The 19350-nt window shown below is 44.6% G+C and overlaps 1 protein-coding gene across 2 annotated transcripts in view; it reads right to left on the bottom strand.

Annotated features, from left to right (window-relative positions):
- rswl (roswell) overlaps positions 1-19350 on the bottom strand; it is a 120196-nt gene that overhangs the window by 13411 nt on the left and 87435 nt on the right. For both annotated transcript variants that reach the window (XM_068392739.1, XM_068392746.1), the window contains exon 6: positions 15297-15376. In XM_068392739.1, the coding sequence (XP_068248840.1) occupies positions 15297-15376 (80 nt within the window). The remainder of the gene's footprint in view (positions 1-15296; positions 15377-19350) is intronic.

Raw genomic sequence — 19350 nt, 5'->3', positions numbered from 1 at the left:
TCTTATGACTACAGAATTCAGTGCCAGGCAATCTCTGTTTAACCTAGTGCTTGTCATGTTCTTTTTAGAAGTGGGAGCGATAGTGAGATCCTAGTTGGCCACCTCTATGGTAGTAAACTACTGTGTAAGTCTATTAAGGAAACTTTTCAGAACACTGTTAGAGCAAAGTTTGAAGTGAGGTACCACATGCCTTTAATCTAGAAAAGATTGAGGTAGAGGAAGTCCTATACAGTGATCCCCTGTGCAAATAAATTCATCCCAAAGAACTAGTGGACAAAATCAAATTCAATATGGAGCCAATGGTAACTTCACTGCCAGAAAAATGGAAGAAAGGTTTTCGGCACATCCGAGAAAATAAAGCCTCCTTCCACATGGGTGCAGCCTATAAAAACCAGAAGTAGGGTAAAAAACAACCTGCGATTATGCCAGCTCCTTCTTCCCTACACCTAAGATTCATTGGGAGGAACAGGGACAGCAAGGCCACTCCACCCAATATGAGGCCCAAATCCCTGATCAGTCAGGTTTGTTTTACGGATTGAGGAGAGGCTTCTGGAGTAGTCGACAAGAAACAGAGGGGCTGGTAAGTCACATAGAGGCAAAGGACCTCATCAATGAGAGGCATCTGGTTGGGGTCGTCTCCATCTTTAGGAACGTTGGAAATTTTTTCAGTGGTTGCAGAGCGCAGTCTCAAGAGGTCTCGGTTGGTCAGGGATTTCAAAATCTCCTGCACAACTGTTTTTCATCAGACTAGAGCCTGGGAACTCAACTCTTTTGAAAGCAAGGCGCTGAAAAAGGGGAGTAATAGATAAGGCAGCTTCTTGAAACTATTGCACACTATTCAGTGTACCGAAGAAAAATTTCCCTAAGAGAAGAGTGATCCTCAACCTATCTCGTCTCAACAAGCATGTCAGATGTAACCCATTTAAAATGATCATCATCCAGTATGTTTTCCAATTGCTACACTGAGGGTATTAAACCTGCATTCTCTATCTAAGAAACACTTATTAGCATGTCCCTATTGCTCCCCACTTCTGACCTCACCGAGGGTTTTGGCTTGGGAGGGGGGTATACAAGTTCAAAGCAATGGCGTTAGCCACAATATCACCTCAAGTGTTTTCACAAATCTAGCAAGGTCAGTGGTTAAACTTCTGAGGCTGCAGGAAGTTTGGTCACAGCTTATGACTGAATTGAGCAGAAACAAAAGAATTACAGTCAGCCCTCCTTATTTGTGGGGGATAGATAACAGTGACAGGTGCAAAAATTGAGAATCCACAAATACATGCTGCCCTAGGGTGGGTTAACTCTCAACTACCAACACGCTGCCTATTGCCTACGTGCGGTTGACTAAGACACTAAGTAACTCACTGTACTGCCTGATATTGTTTTTACTTGGTTTCTACCAAAGTACAGTATAAGTATTGTATCAATGAATGAAAAACTTTTAGTAAGTATACAGTACATGTACATGCATACTACATACATAGTAAGACTACAGTACACATACCACAAGTCACCACCACACTTACGCATACATATAATATGCATAGTAACAACAAAACACTATTGTTCCTGTCTAACAACACTCACAGATACTGTAATGTATATTACTATAATATATGAAGAGTACTATCGCTACAGTACAGCATAATTAGCTAATGTAACACTCAAAAGTGTTCCCTGCTTTCTTGTTGTCGCTCGTCGCAAATAGATCGATCTGCAGTTCTGGGACTTGACTTGAGATGAAGGAGAATGATCCTGCATCTAGGGGCCATTCTGACTCTATCGGCGTGAGCCTGGATAGAGCGTCCGCCGTCACATTGCGGAACCCTTAGAGGTGAACTGCTGATAAGTGCCATCTCTTCTTCTCCGCCAGACGGAAGATGGCCAACATCACTTGGTTGATTTGGGGCAATCTCGAACCTTGACGATTCAGACATCTCATTATCACCTCGCTGTCTAGGACCAGTTTTATGAGGGCCGAGCAACAAGGAGCCAATTTCTTCAGCGTAAGGAAAACTGCCATGGCTTCCAGAATGTTGATGTGGAAGGTCTTGAATAGATTGAACCAAGTCCCTTTGACTTTCCGTTGGGAGAGTGACCTCCCTATCATTCCTTTGATGCATCTGTGGGGATGATGACTGAAGGTGGAGGTGGTTGTAAGGGTACCGATTTCTTCAGGTGCTTGGCCTCCGACCACGACTTGAGAAGTGATCGTAGTCGAGTCGGTGTTGGTCTTCTTAGATCTCTTCGAGCGTTTGAAGCATATCTTCTCCCGACTCCCGTTACATCCTTTAATTGTGCTCTAAGCACCAGGTCTGTCAATGATGCAAACTGAAGGGAGCCCAGCACTCTCTCCTGTTGGCGTCTTGATATCCGACTGGATTTTAGAAGTCTCTTGACAGATCCTGCTATCTCTCTCCTCTTCTTTGAAGGAATGGAGAGGCGGTGTGACTGTAAGTTCCAATGTATTCCAAGCCATTGAAACTTCTGAGCTGGAGATAGTCGAGACTTTTTGATGTTGATCTTGAATCCCAGATGTCCCAGAAACTGGATCACTTTCTTGGAGGCTTGCATGCATTCCATCTCAGATGCTGCCGACACCAGCCAATCGTCCAGGTAGGCTACTACCTGAACACCTTTTAGGCATAGTTGACGAACGACTACATTTGCAAGCTTCGTGAAGATCCTTGGGGCAGTGTTCAGCCCGAAGGGCATGGCTCTGAAGACGTATTTCTTCTTCTGTAGCCTGAATCCTGGGTAGGAGGAAAGTTGGCGATTGATTGGGATATACCAGTAGGCATCTGCCATGTCTATGGAGACTGTGTATGCCTCTTTGGGCAACAGGGTCCTTATGTGTTGAAGGGCTAACATCCTGAACTTGAAGTTTACTATGAACTTGTTGAGTGGCGACAAGTACAGAATGACTGAGTTTGTCCGAGTCCTTCTTGGGAACATAAAACAGCCTTCCTTGGAATTTGATGGACTTTGCCCTCTTTATTACTCTTTTGCTCAAGAGTTCTCGGATGTATTCTTCCAGAAAGGTGGAGGATTGGAAGAATTGAGGGGATGAGGGTGGAGCTGTGTTCCAGCTCCAACCTAGTCCGTTCTTGATCCGGCTGTGGGCCCAGGGATTGAAGGTCCAACGATCCCGAAATGAATATATTCTTCCTCCTACCAGAAGCATTTCATTTCTGTTGTTGACCGGAGGACTTGCCTCCTTGAACGCGTCCTCCCCTATTTCCTCTTCCTCTTGAGGGGCGTCTAGAGGACCCTCTAAATGTTCCTCTACTTTTCGGCCGAAAGGTAGTAGACTGACTCTCAAAGGCTGGGGTAAAGGCTGGTGACTGTCACCACTGGCTGGGGTACCAACTGGTAGGTGGGTTGAGGTTGTGCCACCACCTGGGGCACCGCGGTCGTGGGAAGATATTGTCTTTGTTGTTTAGCGGGGCGAGAAGACAACCTAGTCCTCTTTGTCTTCCTTTTTGGTTGGGGACCCTCATCCGGGGAAGACTTCCTCTTTTGTGACAAGCCCCACTTTTGGAGAAGGTTCCTATTCTCCGTGGCAGCCTCGTCAACTACTTTTTTGACCAATTCGGATGGGAAGAGGTCTTTTCCCCCAGATAGAAGATGATATTAGCTTCCTGGGTTCGTGTCTCACCGCAGCCGAGGCAAACACGAACTCCCTACAAGCCCTTCTGGCTTTGACGAAGCCATTTACAGTAGGTCTTTTGTTACAATGGCCATGTGTGTTTTGGCCACAACCATAAACATATCCGGGTTCTGGGGATCGCTTGCCATTGTCTCTAAGGTAGTCTGGAGGGACATAGAGGTGGCAAGCCTTTCTTTAGTCTCTTGCTCCCTACGCAAGAGAAACTGACAACTTAGGGAGGTTCTCTCCGAACTGGCGTCCAGCAATGTCTGCCTTCAACTTCCCGACTGAGAAGGTAAGATGTACTTCCTTCCAGTCCTTCTGGTCCATAGGCAAAGCTAGGGATAAAGGTCTACACTCCTTGAGTGTAGGGCAAGGTTTCCCTGCTTCTATTGCCTTCAATATGGACTTTTACCCTTTTTCCATGAAGGGGAAGGCCCGGGTAGATGAAGCAACAAAGGATGGATGCTTCTTGCTCAGAACCGGCACCTTTGAATTAGTGAAGCCCCTTTCCTTCAAGGTGGTTGTCAACAAAGCCTGTGCTTTGGAATGGTCAAAGACTATGACCTCTTTTGGCTCTGTCTCTTCCTTTGATGCTGGCCCCGTCTTCAGACGGATGAAGCAGTCTAGATAAGACTCAAAGCTGGGCCAAAATTCCACATCCTCAAAGGGGACTGATCCCAGCTTTTCAGAGATATAAATCTTTCCGGTTGTCATGGGCATGTACTCTGCATGCTTCCACGGTTTAACATCTGAACATGAAGGGAGTTCCTTCACGTTGAGTCTCTTGTGAGACCCACGGGATGCTGCAAGTTGGTGTATTTCCAACCTCAACGCAGCTTCCTTTTCAGCATTCTGTTTCTGCATCTGCTGCATCATTGTCATAATGGAAGACAGAGTCTTCCCTATGTCATCAGATGGAGGAGCAGATGACGTTAGGGGCAGGAACCGATGAAACCGAGACTGTTTCGACTTCTTCCTCCTCGGTATCAGGAGCCACAGTCGACTCCTCTTCTTGACCTCCTGCAAGAAGGTCCTTTTCTGTGTCTTCTGACACTTGTGACATCCTGTCATCTAGTTGGATGTCTTTCATTATGTCTGAGACATTCGACTCTACAGATATCTGGACGCAAGGGATCTCTGGGCGAGGCTGTGGTATTACAGCATCCTTAAAAGCTCTAGGGAAAAGATAGGCCTGTATCCTTTCGTTTGGAAGGTATGGCCCCGTGGTGTTCTTCTGGAAACCACGAACCTATCTACGCAGCTTCTGCCTTGCTGCATCCCTTGACTCCGCTGACTGGGGGTCATCGAAAGCCTCAGTAACAAAGGTTTTGCAAATCTTACATACCTGGGGGTGCCAATACTTCAGAGGTCCCTTGGTGATGGAACAGCGTGAGTGCGTCCTGCACACCTCCTGTCCGCAGAAGTTCTTACTCCGGACGTTGCAGAAGATGCTCTTACACTTAGGATGGTCCTCCTGTAAAGAGAGTAAAATAACATGAGTATACGGTGGTTCATCTCACTGGATAAACTATACAAATATTATCATAAATAATTGGTTTTTTTTTTTGCATATAGCTTAGGATAGATAAGCTAGAAATGAAATAGGAAAGACACATACATGTGTTTCCTGCCCAGCCGATTGCTGTGACCTCCCTCAAAATTAAATCCATAGGTCATTCTATTTTTAGAAAGCCTATTGGAAGATTTCTATCCTGTGAAGATAGGTAAGTATAACTTAATCTTAGCTTCCAGACGGTTTACGATTGAGGATCGTTATCACTGATCATTTATTAGTGTATAGAAAGAACTTAATTTCTTTATATTATATGGTATCAACAATAGGCTGCACATGACAACACAGAGTATGTTGAAAAAATAGACTACTGTATAATATATACTGTAGTTTTCTGTTTGCAGTATGATCTATATTGCAAATATACTGGCTACTGTATAGTCATATACTGTAGTTCCAGCCGGCATATGCCAGCAAGGCTAGCACCAGGGTACAGTACAGTCGATGTAGTCAGCTGTGGTGATGGTCAGCAGCTCGCCGACCGCCGGAAGATCGCCAGAAGACCGCTGGCCGTCGGCACACTATGCCAGCCGGCAAACTAGATAGTATCTACAGCGGTCGGCAGCCTCTCCGGCTGACGGCAGTTGGCCTACTAGGCCAGCCAACGATCTGCCAGTCCATGTAGTGGCTTGCAATCTGAGTTCAGCCGGCTCTTTGCCTACCAAGTCAATTATGCCGGCGGATCTTAGGCTACCAACACGCAAGTCTAGACAGCACATTGCTAACTAGGGTGCAGCTGCCGGTAGATAGACCCGGCGGTACTAGCCAATAGAGAGAGAAAAAGCATGGAGTGAAGGATAGTGTAAGAGCTCTGCCTTACTGCCTTCTTCCAGAATGAGAGTTCAAATGGAAGGGGAGAATATATTATTCAGGCTTCCACCCATTCACAACTACTGCCGGTCTCTGCTGGCACAGGTTATGAATGGTAGTCCAAGAGAGGACTGAAGAACACTCTACAGCAAAGGGATCTTCTGCTGGCAGCCGGCCCAACTCACTCGGAGCACTATGTCCGTAAGAGAGAGCTGAGCGACCATGCCACTACAGACAGAAGTCCAAGCCAGCCCCACAACCTGCCGGTAATCGATGCGACTGCAGGACGATGGCCAAAGGCATTGCTACGGCTAGGCCACCGCCAAAGGACAGAGTGGGGAGGGGCGAGGGGCCCATGGAGTGTGGAAGGAGCCGGCAGAGTGGCCGGTCCTACCTCACCTAACGAAACTCTGTTCCAGTATTGAAGGAGAATTCTTTTCTCCAGCCTAGGGTTGGCTAATACAGTAAAGGGGCCGGCAGCACTCTCGCCGCCACCCTTAAACAAGAGAGGAACAGAGTTCTAGTGCCAGTGTCACCTAGGCAGTAGAAGAATGTCTATTCCTCAGCCTAGAGTCCACCGGCACAGAACTAGTCAGCTAGACCACAGGGAGAAGGTATCCATGTCATATGAAACCTTCAGGTGTGGTCTAGGGAGGTCTAGCCTCCTATGCCGGCAGCTTAGACCAGCAGGGGAATATCATTCACCCTGCCAGCCAGCTGCTGGCATCAGACTAATTACTCTGAGGTTCTGACCAAAACCCAAAACCTGCCTTTGCAGTTATAGGAAAAGGACAGAAAATCCTAGCCTAGTCCTGCCTGAATACAACTCGAGGCACGACTGACTAGGGTTATAGCCCAGGCTAACTCAGAGGGAAGGAGAGATTGCCCTTAATTCTCCTAATGAGACAAGTATCGCCATATAAAAATTCTAGGAGATATCTATCTCCGCCTGAATCTATAAAATGATACCCGAGGGCAATCGGAGAACATGTATGAAAGTATACTAAAGCCACTAGGTTAGTGGCCTAGTGGCAGTGAGAATCAATTACCTAAATCACCGAAACTCTCTCGTATACTATCTTGGAAGAGGAAAAATTTATGCAATCAATATATCTTACATGTATAAAATTTGCCTAAAACTTCATTGAAATTGTAACACTAGGAAAGTATTATATCATGCATGAAAGTACTAAAAACTGAATGCCTAGGTTAGGAAGCCTAGCGTAACAAGATTCGGTTACCTAAATTGGCGAAAGTAATATGAATACTAACGGCGTAATATAAAGAATTCCTAGCAACGAAGACTAAATAGCTAATATTATTTTAATGCTATTAATACCGAGAAGGTCGTTCTGGCTAACTAAATGATTCATGCGATACGAACGACAGCGTCCATGACGCCTCCGGTTTAGGCAACAGCTCTTGTAACGTTAATTTAACCTTAATTCATGTTATAAAAAGGCAAGAGCTTACATTTATATAATGTAAAAATCAAATACTCAACTTTCCAGAGGCAGAAGAGGCTGGAGATTGCATGGTAAATCCAAAAATTCCAAAATAGCGAGAGAGCACAGGAAAATCACCGAGCAATAGCGCTACGAGAAAAGGAATAAACATGGCGGCGATGATGACGTAATTTAGATACAGTACTACAAACAGTAACGAAGGAGCGATATCTTATTAACAGCTCCCCTTCATTTTCTTGCCACTTTTCTCCCTCGAAGCGTAAACGCTATTCGGGGTGAAGATAGCTATGTGGCGTGTCAAGAATACGTCCTCTGATATTATGCAATACTGTATCCCTAAAAGGAAAAGTTAGGGATACTCGCGCCAGGAGTTAGAATTCTGGAGACCTTAAGGTAAAATTCTCTGGGAATATCACTGTAGTCAAATATACCATAGGAAGCTACTAAAAGGAACCTTCCATCAGGACGACATGGGCTGAGCCCAAAAAAATATTTTTTCTTTCTCTGTAATATCGTCGTCGTCGTCGGCGCCCACTCGTGTCCGAGTATTGGGTTCTGTCGTTAGCCATCAGCCTCCTATCTGTGGGGTGGGTGCTTATGCCTGATGTGGCTGTTAAGTCCTAGTCTGTGGTGGAAGAGTCGCGGACAGTGTTCACAAGGGAGGGTAGGTGGTGGGCGGGGCTGTTCTAATCGCTCTCTCCTTCTTCTCCTCCTAGCCTCCTCATTTTGTCTCCTCCTCTCCTCGAAGTCCACGGTGCCATGGTGTACTGTACTCCTCCAGGTTTTCCTGTCCCTGGCTGTTTCTTCCCATGAGGAAGGATCGATGTCAGTTAGAGCCAGGGTGCGCTTTAGTTGATCTTTATATCGCATTTTCGGGGCTCCTCGTGGTCTGGTGCCCTGGGTCAGTTCTCCGTAGAATATTTTCTTTGGGAGCGTAGATGGATCCATCCTATGCACGTGTCCTATCCAGCGGAGGCGGTGGTGGATGATGGTGGCCTCCACGCTGGACAGCGAGGAACGTTCTAAGACTTCAATGTTGGTGGTGTGGCTCTCCCAGGGGATTTTCAAGATCTGCCTCAGTTTCATTTGTTGGAAGCGTTCTAGGTTTTTAAGATCATTACTATATAGCGTCCATGTTTCACATGCATACAGGAGCGTGGAGAGGACTACTGCCCTGAACACCATTATTTTGGTGGTCATTGTCAGTGCGGGGTTGTTAAATACGCGGCAGTTGAGTCGGCCAAAGGCGGAGTGGGCTGCCCTGATCCTGTTCGCCACGTCCTTTTTGCTTGTGGGAGCTGATGTTAGGATGCTCCCTAGGTAGGAGAACTGGTCCACCTGTTCTAACGGTTGGTCATTCACTGTGGTATTGAAGTTGGGGAGCATCAGTCCTGGTGGATGTTGGACGAGGGTCTTGGTTTTGTCTGAGTTGACTTGCATCCCAAAACGTTCGTAGGCAGAGTTGTATGCATCAGCTAACGACTGCAGGTCCTCTGCCGTCTGACCTGGGGTGGCATTGTCGTCAGCATACTGCAGTTCTCGCACTGCACACAAGGTGGTCTTGGTTCTGGCGCGGGGTCTAGCGAGGTTGAAAGCGCCTCCATCCATGCGGAAACGTAGGTCGACTGAGGGTGTGTCTGGGGGAATCTCGTTGAGCATTGCTGCGGTGTATAGCGAGAAACACGTTGGGGCCAGAACACAGCCCTGCTTCAGGCCGCCGTTGATGGGGAATGGGTCTGAAAGAGAGTTCTGGTGGCAGACTCTCCCAACCATTCCGTCATGGAGGGCACGCACCAGCTTGACAAAATCGGGTGGGCAGCCATATCTTTTGAGGACAGCCCACAGGGCAGGTCGAGGTACTTTGTCGAAGGCCTTTTTCAAATCCCAGAAGATGAACATTGTGGGCTGTTGTTGTTCGAGGCTCTTCTCTTGTAGTTGTCGCGCACAGAAGATCATGTCTATGGTCCCGCGGGAAGGTCGAAAGCCGCACTGGGACTCTGGCAGGACGTCTTCTGCGAGAATAAGGAGGCGGTCAAGGAGAATCCGAGCAAAAATCTTACTCGCGATGCTTAGTAGTGATATTCCCCGGTAGTTGTTACAGTTCTCCCTGTCTCCCTTCTTGAAGATGGTAGTGATGTTTGCATCGCGGAAGTCACTGGGGGGGGTCTTGGTCTCCCAATATTTTCAGTATAAGGAGCATCAAACGGTTCCTCAAGCCGGGGCCACCGTGAGTGAGGAGCTCCAACGGGATGTTGTCTGGCCCTGGGGCTTTGCCGGGCTTCATGCGCTGCAGGGCCTTGTTGAAGTCATGGATGGAGGGTGGTAGTGCCATCCAGTGACGGACGGGATGCTGCGGGGTCATTCGCAGGAGATCGTCTGGGGTGTCTGCTTGGTCATTGAGGAGGTTCTCAAAGTGAGACCTCCACCTGGCCAGGATGCCCTCGCTGTCAGTGATGGTCGTGGCCCCATCCGCGTCCTTCAGGTTGCCCACTGATGACCGTGTGGGACCGAATATTTCTTTTGTTGCTGCATAGAAGCTGCGCAGGTCACGTTGGTCAGCGAAACTCTGTATTTCTGCAGCTTTTCTTTGCCACCAGGTGTTCTGGGCTTCACGGATACCTCTTTGGCAACCAGCTTCAGCCACCTTGTGAGCACATTTGTTAGCTGCTGTTGGTTGGTTTTCCAAAGTCAGGCGTGCTTGTCGTTTGGTTTCAATGAAAAGAGAGATGGTAGCATCATTCTCATCAAACCAATCCTGCCGTTTCTTGGTGGTGAAGCCTAGTGTTTCCTCCGCGGCACGGGCCATGGCGTTTCTGAGGGTGGTCCAGTGGTGCTCGACAGTGGCCTGACCCACAGGGTCTGCGAGGTATTGTTCGCAGGCCTCCTTGTAGTTCTGTGCCACCTGTGGGTTGCGGAGCTTACTACAATCAAAGCGTCGGTGTGGTACGCTGTCAGGTGCCCTTCTGGGTGGTCGTAGGGTCGTCACGGAGAGTCGGGAGATGAGGAGTCTGTGGTCCGTCCAGCAGTCGTCCGCTCCGGGCATGGATCGGGTGATGCGGACGTCTCCTCGGTCTCTGGCTCTGGTCAGGACGTAGTCCAGGGTGTGCCAGTGTTTAGACCGTGGGTGTCTCCATGTGGTCTTTTGTCGCTTTGGTAACTGGAAGATGGTGTTGGTTACCACAAGTTGGTGTTCTGCACACAGACCCAGTAGGAGTTGGCCATTGGCATTGCAATTTCCAATGCCATGGCGGCCAATGATTCCCTCCCACAGGCGATGGTCTTTGCCTACTCGGGCATTAAAGTCGCCAAGCACAACGAGCTTGTCATTGGCGGGCACTGCCTGGATGGTGCGGTCGAGCTGGGTGTAGAAGGCAGCTTTATTATCATCGGTTGAGGTCATAGTCGGGGCGTAGACAGAGATCAGGGTGAGATGTCTGTCCCGCGTGATGGGGATGCGGACAGTCATCAGGCGCTCACTGATGGCCTTGGGAGCGAGGTTGTGCTGCTGCACTAGCTGAGAGCGGATGGCGAAGCCGACACCGTGGATGCGAGGCTCCTCTAGGGCCTTGCCTTTCCAGAAGATGGTGTAGCCTGTTCCAGCTTCCCTGATGTTGCCCTCTTCGGGTAGTCTGGTCTCGCTAAGAGCCGCCACATCAACATTGAAGCGGGCTAGCTCCTTGCAGACGAGGGCTGTACGTCGTTCCGGGCGGTTGGTGTTCGTCACGTCTTGGAGGGTGCGAATGTTCCACGCACCTAAGGTTAATATTTTTTTCTTGTTATTTCGACCGCATTAGTGGGATGTCCGCCAGCCGCGGTGAGCTGACCAGACGGGTTTGCCGTGTCCGATGTTTACCCCACCTTTTCTAGGGGCCTCACCATGTGGGGTGGGCTGCGGTGTCCTCAATAGGCCAGCCCAGTCACGGGTCCAGCTGCCGAACTCTGGTGTCACGGCACCGTCACCAGAGAGCGACTGAATCTTAGACTCGCCGCCTGAGTGCAGTCGTGGGCTAAGGGCTTCCAGCTATCCAGGCCTGCCCCCTTCACCCACAGTGCTGTCGCCTCAGGACTTGCTGGTGGTGGTGATGATGATGATGGTGAGAGAGATGAAGAAGGGTGGAGGAAACGACAGAATGCCAGTAGCTAGGTATTTTGTTTTGGGTGGTCGTGGCTTTGCAATGGCCATGCACACACACTTGGCCCACATCATTTTCACCGCGGCTCAAGACATATGAGACAGGCGGCTTCTCCGATGTTGGTTGCATCGGGCTGCCGGGTTCTTGTTATGTCAAGGCCCGCCTTGTTGCCTGCCCGACAGGCATTGCCCTCTTCCGCCGGTGCTGGGAAGCTCCGCCGTTGGGGTCTTGTTTGGTTTGATTTTGGAGTTTTCCTTCTCCTAGCCTTTGCCTATCTTAAAATAAAGGAGAAGGCCTATAGGGGTCCAGTCTTGGTCTGGTCTCTCAGAACTGGCCTTAGCGGTATGGTTGAGCCTGCCAGGGTGGATAAACTACCCCTCCGCCATTGCCCAGCCCATCATTGGAACACTCAAGCCCCTCTACTGCACCAAAGTGCTGGACCTTCAGAGGGGGTCTGTAATATACTACTGTACTATATAGTACTTTGATATACTACTGTACTATATAGTACTTTGATTTTGTCACTCTCTACGAAGTTGATCTTTTCCTCAACCATATTTGATTGTCCTTTCTATTATTCAAAATATTACTCGATGCGAGGTAATTCAATTTGATTTTTCCCACTGATGTAACTCAGAAATGTACATCTAGATTGCAGTCTGCATACTGAGATTATCGCTGGGTCCCCATGCCTAGAATAAAACCAAGAGCCAAGTGCCCATTTTGTTCGGATTTATCTTTTCACCAGACCTCTGGAGCAATCCACAGTACTTTTTGTAGCGCGGCGTTTACAGTGTGGTCGGTATTCTGAAAATAGGCAGTCTGTGTGCTAAGTCCAGCCACAGTCGCAAACCACTACAACGATATCCTTAAGGGCTGATTTCTTGTTGGGATTAGACAAGAATTCTGTGTTGGCTAGAAAGCTTCTGCCACCAAGAAGGATACATCTGTTGGTGTTAACTGCTCCGTCAAGACCCCTGGCATCAGGGTCAACACTGATGGACCCAAGAGGTGAGGGAAAGGATGGGCCTCCTGAGTCTTGTAGTACTTCCTTTCACTAGAAAAAGGCACAGGAATCAGGCAGGAAGATTTTCCCGCTCTCAGTGATCACCTCTCCCCAAAACCTATGCATTGACCTTGTCCAATGCTTTCCTAGCCAGAAATGACAAGGGGAGCACCAAACGTGGGCTAGAGCTGCCAAGGGAATGCAAATGGTCAATGGCTGTTTCCTTGCCTTTGAGAGGAGATGAAACGGTTCTCCCAATCCGCTGACCCTCCAGATGCACCGAAGGACTTGGAGGAAAGTCAAATCAAATATGCCTGTCTCAGTGTCTCAAGGTTTAGGACCAGCTGGTTGTGGAAGAATCCTGTTGGATTCTTCCAAGTCATAATCAGGGTCTTCCTCTTCATCTATCGTCCCAGATCGATCCTGTGAGGAGTCGTCGTCTATGATTATATCCCTCCCAACCACGCTGATGGAAGATAGATAGCTCGAAGGAACTGTAGAAGTGTCCCTAGAAGAGTCTCTACGCTGTGACACAAGGATCCTTGGGCATCCTTGGATTCATTTGGGCCGAGAACTGTTTCGAGTCCTTACTCTCCTTTTGTCTGGAAGCAGCTATCATAGGAGAGAGACAGCTCAAAAGGCCTTCAGGGTTCTTACGGATGTCCTTTACTTGCTCTGGAATTCCCTTTCAGTGTCTTTCCTGGACCTCTTGAGTGGCGGAGGGTGGTCGGAATCAAATTTATAAGAGATAGCCTATAATTGTTGATCAGGGTAATCTCCCGAGGAGTGAAAGACCCTCTGTGTAATCTTACGCAAGCGTCTCCTCAGGATGGCGTAATTTATCCCGCTCCTAATTTGTTTTCTGGAAAGCCTGTTAACCTGCACCAGTTGTCTATCCACATCCTAGGGGTTCGAATTCCGGAAACGCCCTGGACAATATGCGACGGATATTTCACTCGCCTTGAAGACTTACGCCTTATTGGAGAGTCCACATGCCTAGAACTATCATAAGAAGGGAACAGCTATACTGACTGTCTTCCACACTGGTGTCTGGAGGAAAGACACCTGGTGCATTCAGAACAGAACCTGGGATGTCTATCTGGATCTGAAAAAAGAATAAGGCTCAAGATCAAGCCGACCTGAGCTACCAATCAAAGGGCGCCTACAAGGGTCCAGTGAAACGGGTCTCACATGTTTAGGAACAGTCCACCTAAGATGATCTGGCGTAATGCGCTTAACACGTTCTAGGGCGACACATCTTATGCGTTTATAAAACCACCTTGACCTTTCACAGAAAGATATTTTAGAGCATTCTGGGGTAACAAGCCTTGCTCTCTTAGCTGAAAGGTGTCTCGTGTTCTGGGGTCTTTTAACGATGTTCATTTCATAATGAAGAGATTAAAAATCCAAGTACTTCTGTACAAGGCAAATTAGGGGATATTAAGTCACTCTCAAGGAGGGATATAAAGATCCAGATTACTACTGTATCTTGTCTTCTGCCTCACAAATCCAGGTGTTTAAAAGAACAGCTAGAAATGCGCGAGTGTGAGGGTTTCACAGCAGAGGGATCTAAGGAAGATTAAGAATTGAGGCTCTAAGAGAGAATCTCGAATCTGGGAGGTACTGCGTACCATCAGAACCTTTACTTAATGGTGAACTACAACTACTAGCTACCATCTGAGGAGTTAGGCTAGGATTTGGAATGGCAGGTTAAGCCTGAAATATTATCCTGAATGTAAAACTTATTGGCCTTCTGAGTTATCTCTGAAACAAGCCAATGATGTCAACTTCTTTATAAGCTCATGACTAACAAAATTTAACTTGTTAGGCTGTAACAAAAATAAAGGCTGGAGGGACCTTTCAACATCAGTCCTTCTCTTGACAATTCAGAATAAAAATAATCTATAATTAACTAGCCAGATCCTGTTAGATTTCCCCTTAAACAGAAAGTAAGTTTTTTTTTTTGCACTTGTTCCTTCCAATCTACTGTATTCCCAGTTTTGACTGAATCTTCTAATTTCACATACCTACATGGTAAGACACATAACGCCAACCACCAATGAAATACAAGGTTGCTTAAGAGCGCTTATTTTAGCAAGGGGAGGGATTTTAAGATCCAGACTACCAACTCGGTCTTCTGAATCGCAGTCTAGTTGCCTAAAAGAGCAACAAGAAATGTGGGAATGCAAGTGTTTAGTAGCAGAAGGATGTAAATGACTACCATTCATGAGGATGTTACACATTTGGCAGCTCTACTTTACTTTGAAAATTTTAAAGGATATAAAACTATTTTCAATGTATTTGACTGATTTGATTTTATCACACATTTGCATATTATGAATTCATTGTAGTGGGTACAATGAAAATGATTATGAACACTTAATTTGACACACATCTGCATTGAAGAAACAACCTAGAAAGCAATAATACCTGTGATATAATTGAAGGACTTCCTCTAATGAGATACCTTCATCAAATATGAAGAGACAGAGACTTTTTTGTCTACACATAATTATTTTTACCTAACATCACGCTTTACCAGGCAACATCGCAAGAGTAAAATAAGAAGCTTATTTAACGTATGAATATCTTTCTTTTACTCCAAAATATATCCACTGCAAATGAAAGTGATTCAACTTTAAAAAGAATTTCTTACCTGTATGTTTCAAATCAAGAATTATGTTCACACACTGATTGATTGTTAGACTTTTGTGACCTTGGCCCCAGTTGATATACCTGCAATTATGAGGCACATTGCTGTAAAACTTTGTGAGTAAGAAAGCAAAGAAAAAATAATTGAAACCATAAAATATCTATGCAATACTATCATGAATACATGCAAGCAAGCATTTTTTCAAGAGGAAAGAAAATAAGTATACGTATCTTCTATAAAATGTAAAAGTAAACAAAATAAACTTACAATCATCCAATTGATATTATAGATAATCGATATCATTTGTGCTTGATGTGTCACATGAACTCGGCTTAAAAGTGAGCTACATATATGAAAAAAACATTAGTTGTTATTAAGTAGCATAACTAACCTCTGGTTTCAAATTTTGGAAATTCAGATTGCTACATTTTCTGGCTGGGGGAAAGTTTATATTTCATAATTTGAATAGATTTTTTAAAATAAAAATAACTTGTTTTAATGCTATAATGCTCTCTTGATATATTTACAAAAGAGCATACAGTCCCTCAGACAAACTTTTCTGACCTGGGCATCTATTTACAGTAGTTATTTTTTCTTAAAAAATTCTAGGGCAAGCTACTTATGTTAGTATTCCACATACAGTACAGTAATTCCAGCATTCTTTATGATTCTTTGAAAAATAGATTACTTATATCATATAGTACTTGCAAATAAATGTTTATAGCACATTTTTATTTCTGTCTGGTAGTTTAGATATTTACAATTTTTGTTACGATTAAGTTGCATAAAACAACAGAGATGATAACTATATATGCAAAAAGAGTAAACATTGGTCAAGAAAACACACAAATGAGAAAATATACATCATTCTCATCTCCTACGCCTATTGACGCAAAGGGACTTAATTAGATTTTGTCAGTCGTCTGTATCTTGAGCTTTTAAACTAATACTTCTCCATTCATTATCTCCTACTTCACACTTCATAGCCCTCAGCCATGTAGGCATGGATCTTCCAACTCTTCTAGTGCCTTGTGGAGCCCAGTTGCATGTTTGGTAAACTAATCTCTCTTGGGAAGTGCAAAGAACATGCTTAAACCATCTCCATCTACTCCTCACCACGATCTCATCCATATATGGCACTCATGTTTTTTCTCTTATAGTTTCATTTCTAATCCTGTCATACCATTTAACTCTCAATATTCTTCTAAGGGCTTTGTTCTCAAATCTACTGAATCTGCTGGAGATTGTTTCATTGTCAGGTTATAACTCATGTCTAAATAGTAACACAGATCTCATTAAACTGATATATAGCCTGATTTTCATATGTAATTTCAGGTGATTTGATTTCTAAATTTCATGTAACCTAGCCATTGTCTGATTTGTTTTTTACAATCTTTCATTAAACCCCAATTTTAAAGACCATGTATTAGAGATCATAGTTCTTAAATACTTGTACTTAAATGATTATCCCTCATTAATCCTTTCTCCTGCCAATGATGTTTCATCTTCCATTCCGTATTCCGTTATCATCTCCGTCTTTCTGCTATTTATCTTCAACTCACCCTCCCGTGATATTTCATGCATTCTGATAAGCAAACATTGAAAATTCTTTGGTTTTCTGCTAATAAGGACAGCATCATCAGCATACTCTAGGTCAACTAATTTTCTATTACCAATTCAGTCCAATCAGTCTCCACCATCCCCAACTATTCTACGCATTACAAAATCCATGAGGAGTATAAACAACGTAGGTGACAACACATTCACTTGTCGTACTTTGCTGTTCACTGGAAATTCATTTGATGGGACTCCACTAACTTTACCTTTGCATTTGCTATGCGCATGAACAGATTTAATCAAATTTACATATCTAAGAGGAATTCCATAATAATGCAGGAATCTCCACAATATTGGTTAGTATACACTAACAAAGACTTTTCCATAGTCCATAAATGCCATCAAAAGTGGAGTTCTATATTCTACACATTGTTATACATGTCTCAAATTGAAAATTTGGTCAGTACAACTTCTACCTTTTGTAAATCTATAGGGAGTGTATAAGTCACTTCACAGGAATAAAATGCAACCTAGGTCAAAAACTGACTTATGTCAGGTCTCTTGGAACCAATTAATGATACAGAACGGGGTATTATCATGCCATAAAACTTCCATGCCTACTCTCCTTCAATGTTACTCATATCTTACATCAATACACTTACAGATGTTAACAGATTTTAGTGAAATGATCAGTTGACTGTTTTTCATATCAGCTACTTGTGCTCCATCAGGGGATCATGAGAAAGATTAATGGGAAATGGACCTATATCCTTATGGTCAATGTGTTTGTAAATTAAATGTTTGATGGGTTACTGTATAAAACATTTCTTGCTCTATAAAACCCATTGCCTATGAATTACTACTGGAGTTGGATAGATGACAGCAATGTCACTTAGGAAGATGACCAGTAACTGAGGCACCACTGAGGGCACTTGAAGGCTCCAGGGTCAGTGGGGCATTCTTACTTTAAGGTTACAAGTATGATATAAAGTGATGGTTAGTACCCAGCATGGGAATATGTTCAATCTATTGAAATAGTCACCACAATTGAGTCCTTGTCATTCCCTGAACTTGTCATAAAGAGAAAGGATAGAGTAAGAAATCATCATCTACTCCTATAGCTATTGACGCAAAGGGCCTAGGTTAGATTTTGCTAGTCGTCTCTATCTTGAACTTTTAAATCAATACTTCTCCTTTCATCATTTCCTACTTCACACTTCATAGTCTTCAGCCATGTAGGCCTGGGTCTTCCAACTCTTCTAGTGTCTTGCAGAGCCCAGTTAAATGTTTGGTGAACTAATCTCTCTTGGGGAATGCAAAGAGCATACCCAAACCGTCTCCATCTACCCCTCACCACGATCTCATCTACATATGGCACCTGAGTAATCTCTCTTATAGTTTCATTTGTAACTCGGTCCTGCCATTTAACTCCCAATACTCTTCTGAGGGTTTTGTTCTCAAATCTACAAAATCTCTGGGATATTATTTCATTGTCATAACAAGACTCGTTTCAATACAGGAACACCAATGCCACTAAATTGAGCTATAGCCAGAGTTTTACATGTAATTTCTGGCAATTTACTTTCCAAATTTTACTTAACCTAGCCATTGTCTGATTTCCTTTTTTTCAAATCTTTCATTAAAACTAAATTCTAAAAATCATAGTTCCTAAATATCTAAATGATTCCACCTCACTAATACTTTCTCCTTATGACTTCCATTGCATTTTACATTCTCATCATCTCTGTCTTTCTTCTATTTATCTTCAGCCCAACCTCATGTGATATCTCATGCCTTCGTGCATTCTGGTAAGCAAGCTTTGCAAGTCCTGTGGTGTTCTGCTAATAAGGACACCATCATCAGCATACTCTAGGTTAGCTAATTTCCTGTTACCAATAGATTAAGAAAAGTATCATTTAATTCTCCATCTACATCTTGCAAAACTTGACCAGCTGACCCATAGTTTAAGAAGATACCTTGATACTTGTTATGCAGGTCTCTATTGTAAAATTAGGTGAATGTGGACTCTTGTCTCCACACTCTTGCACTGAAAGTGGCTGATGATTATAGTGTAAGAAAGGAAATGGAAAATGAGTTGACCTTCAGTTCAGAGAGATCTAACTAGAAAGACAAAACAAATTAGACAGGGGATTATTTGTTTGGAGAACACGGAGATAGTGATCTAAGAGACTGGGTTTCTTCTTTCTAATAAAGAAAAATCAGCTGGAGATACTCCAGGAACTCACATGAATATACCTCAGTTAATAGATGCAAATGGTAGGTTCTAATGTTACCAATTCGGCTATCCTGTTGTTATGTCAGCTTTTACCAGTACCTTCCAAACACATGGGTATAAATGTGTACTGCATCATTCTGGTTACAATATTCGATTTAAGAAAGAATACGATCAGTCGTCACTGACCACTTGACATTAAACTGAAAAAATACAACAATGAAAAGTTTGATGCTAAAGTTAATAGTGTTGAACTTAAGAACCAAC

This window comes from Palaemon carinicauda, chromosome 1, assembly GCF_036898095.1.
Source record: "Palaemon carinicauda isolate YSFRI2023 chromosome 1, ASM3689809v2, whole genome shotgun sequence".
NCBI lineage: Eukaryota > Metazoa > Arthropoda > Malacostraca > Decapoda > Palaemonidae > Palaemon > Palaemon carinicauda.
The sequence above is the reverse complement of the archived record's forward strand: the minus strand, read 5'-3'. Positions and strand labels throughout refer to the sequence as shown.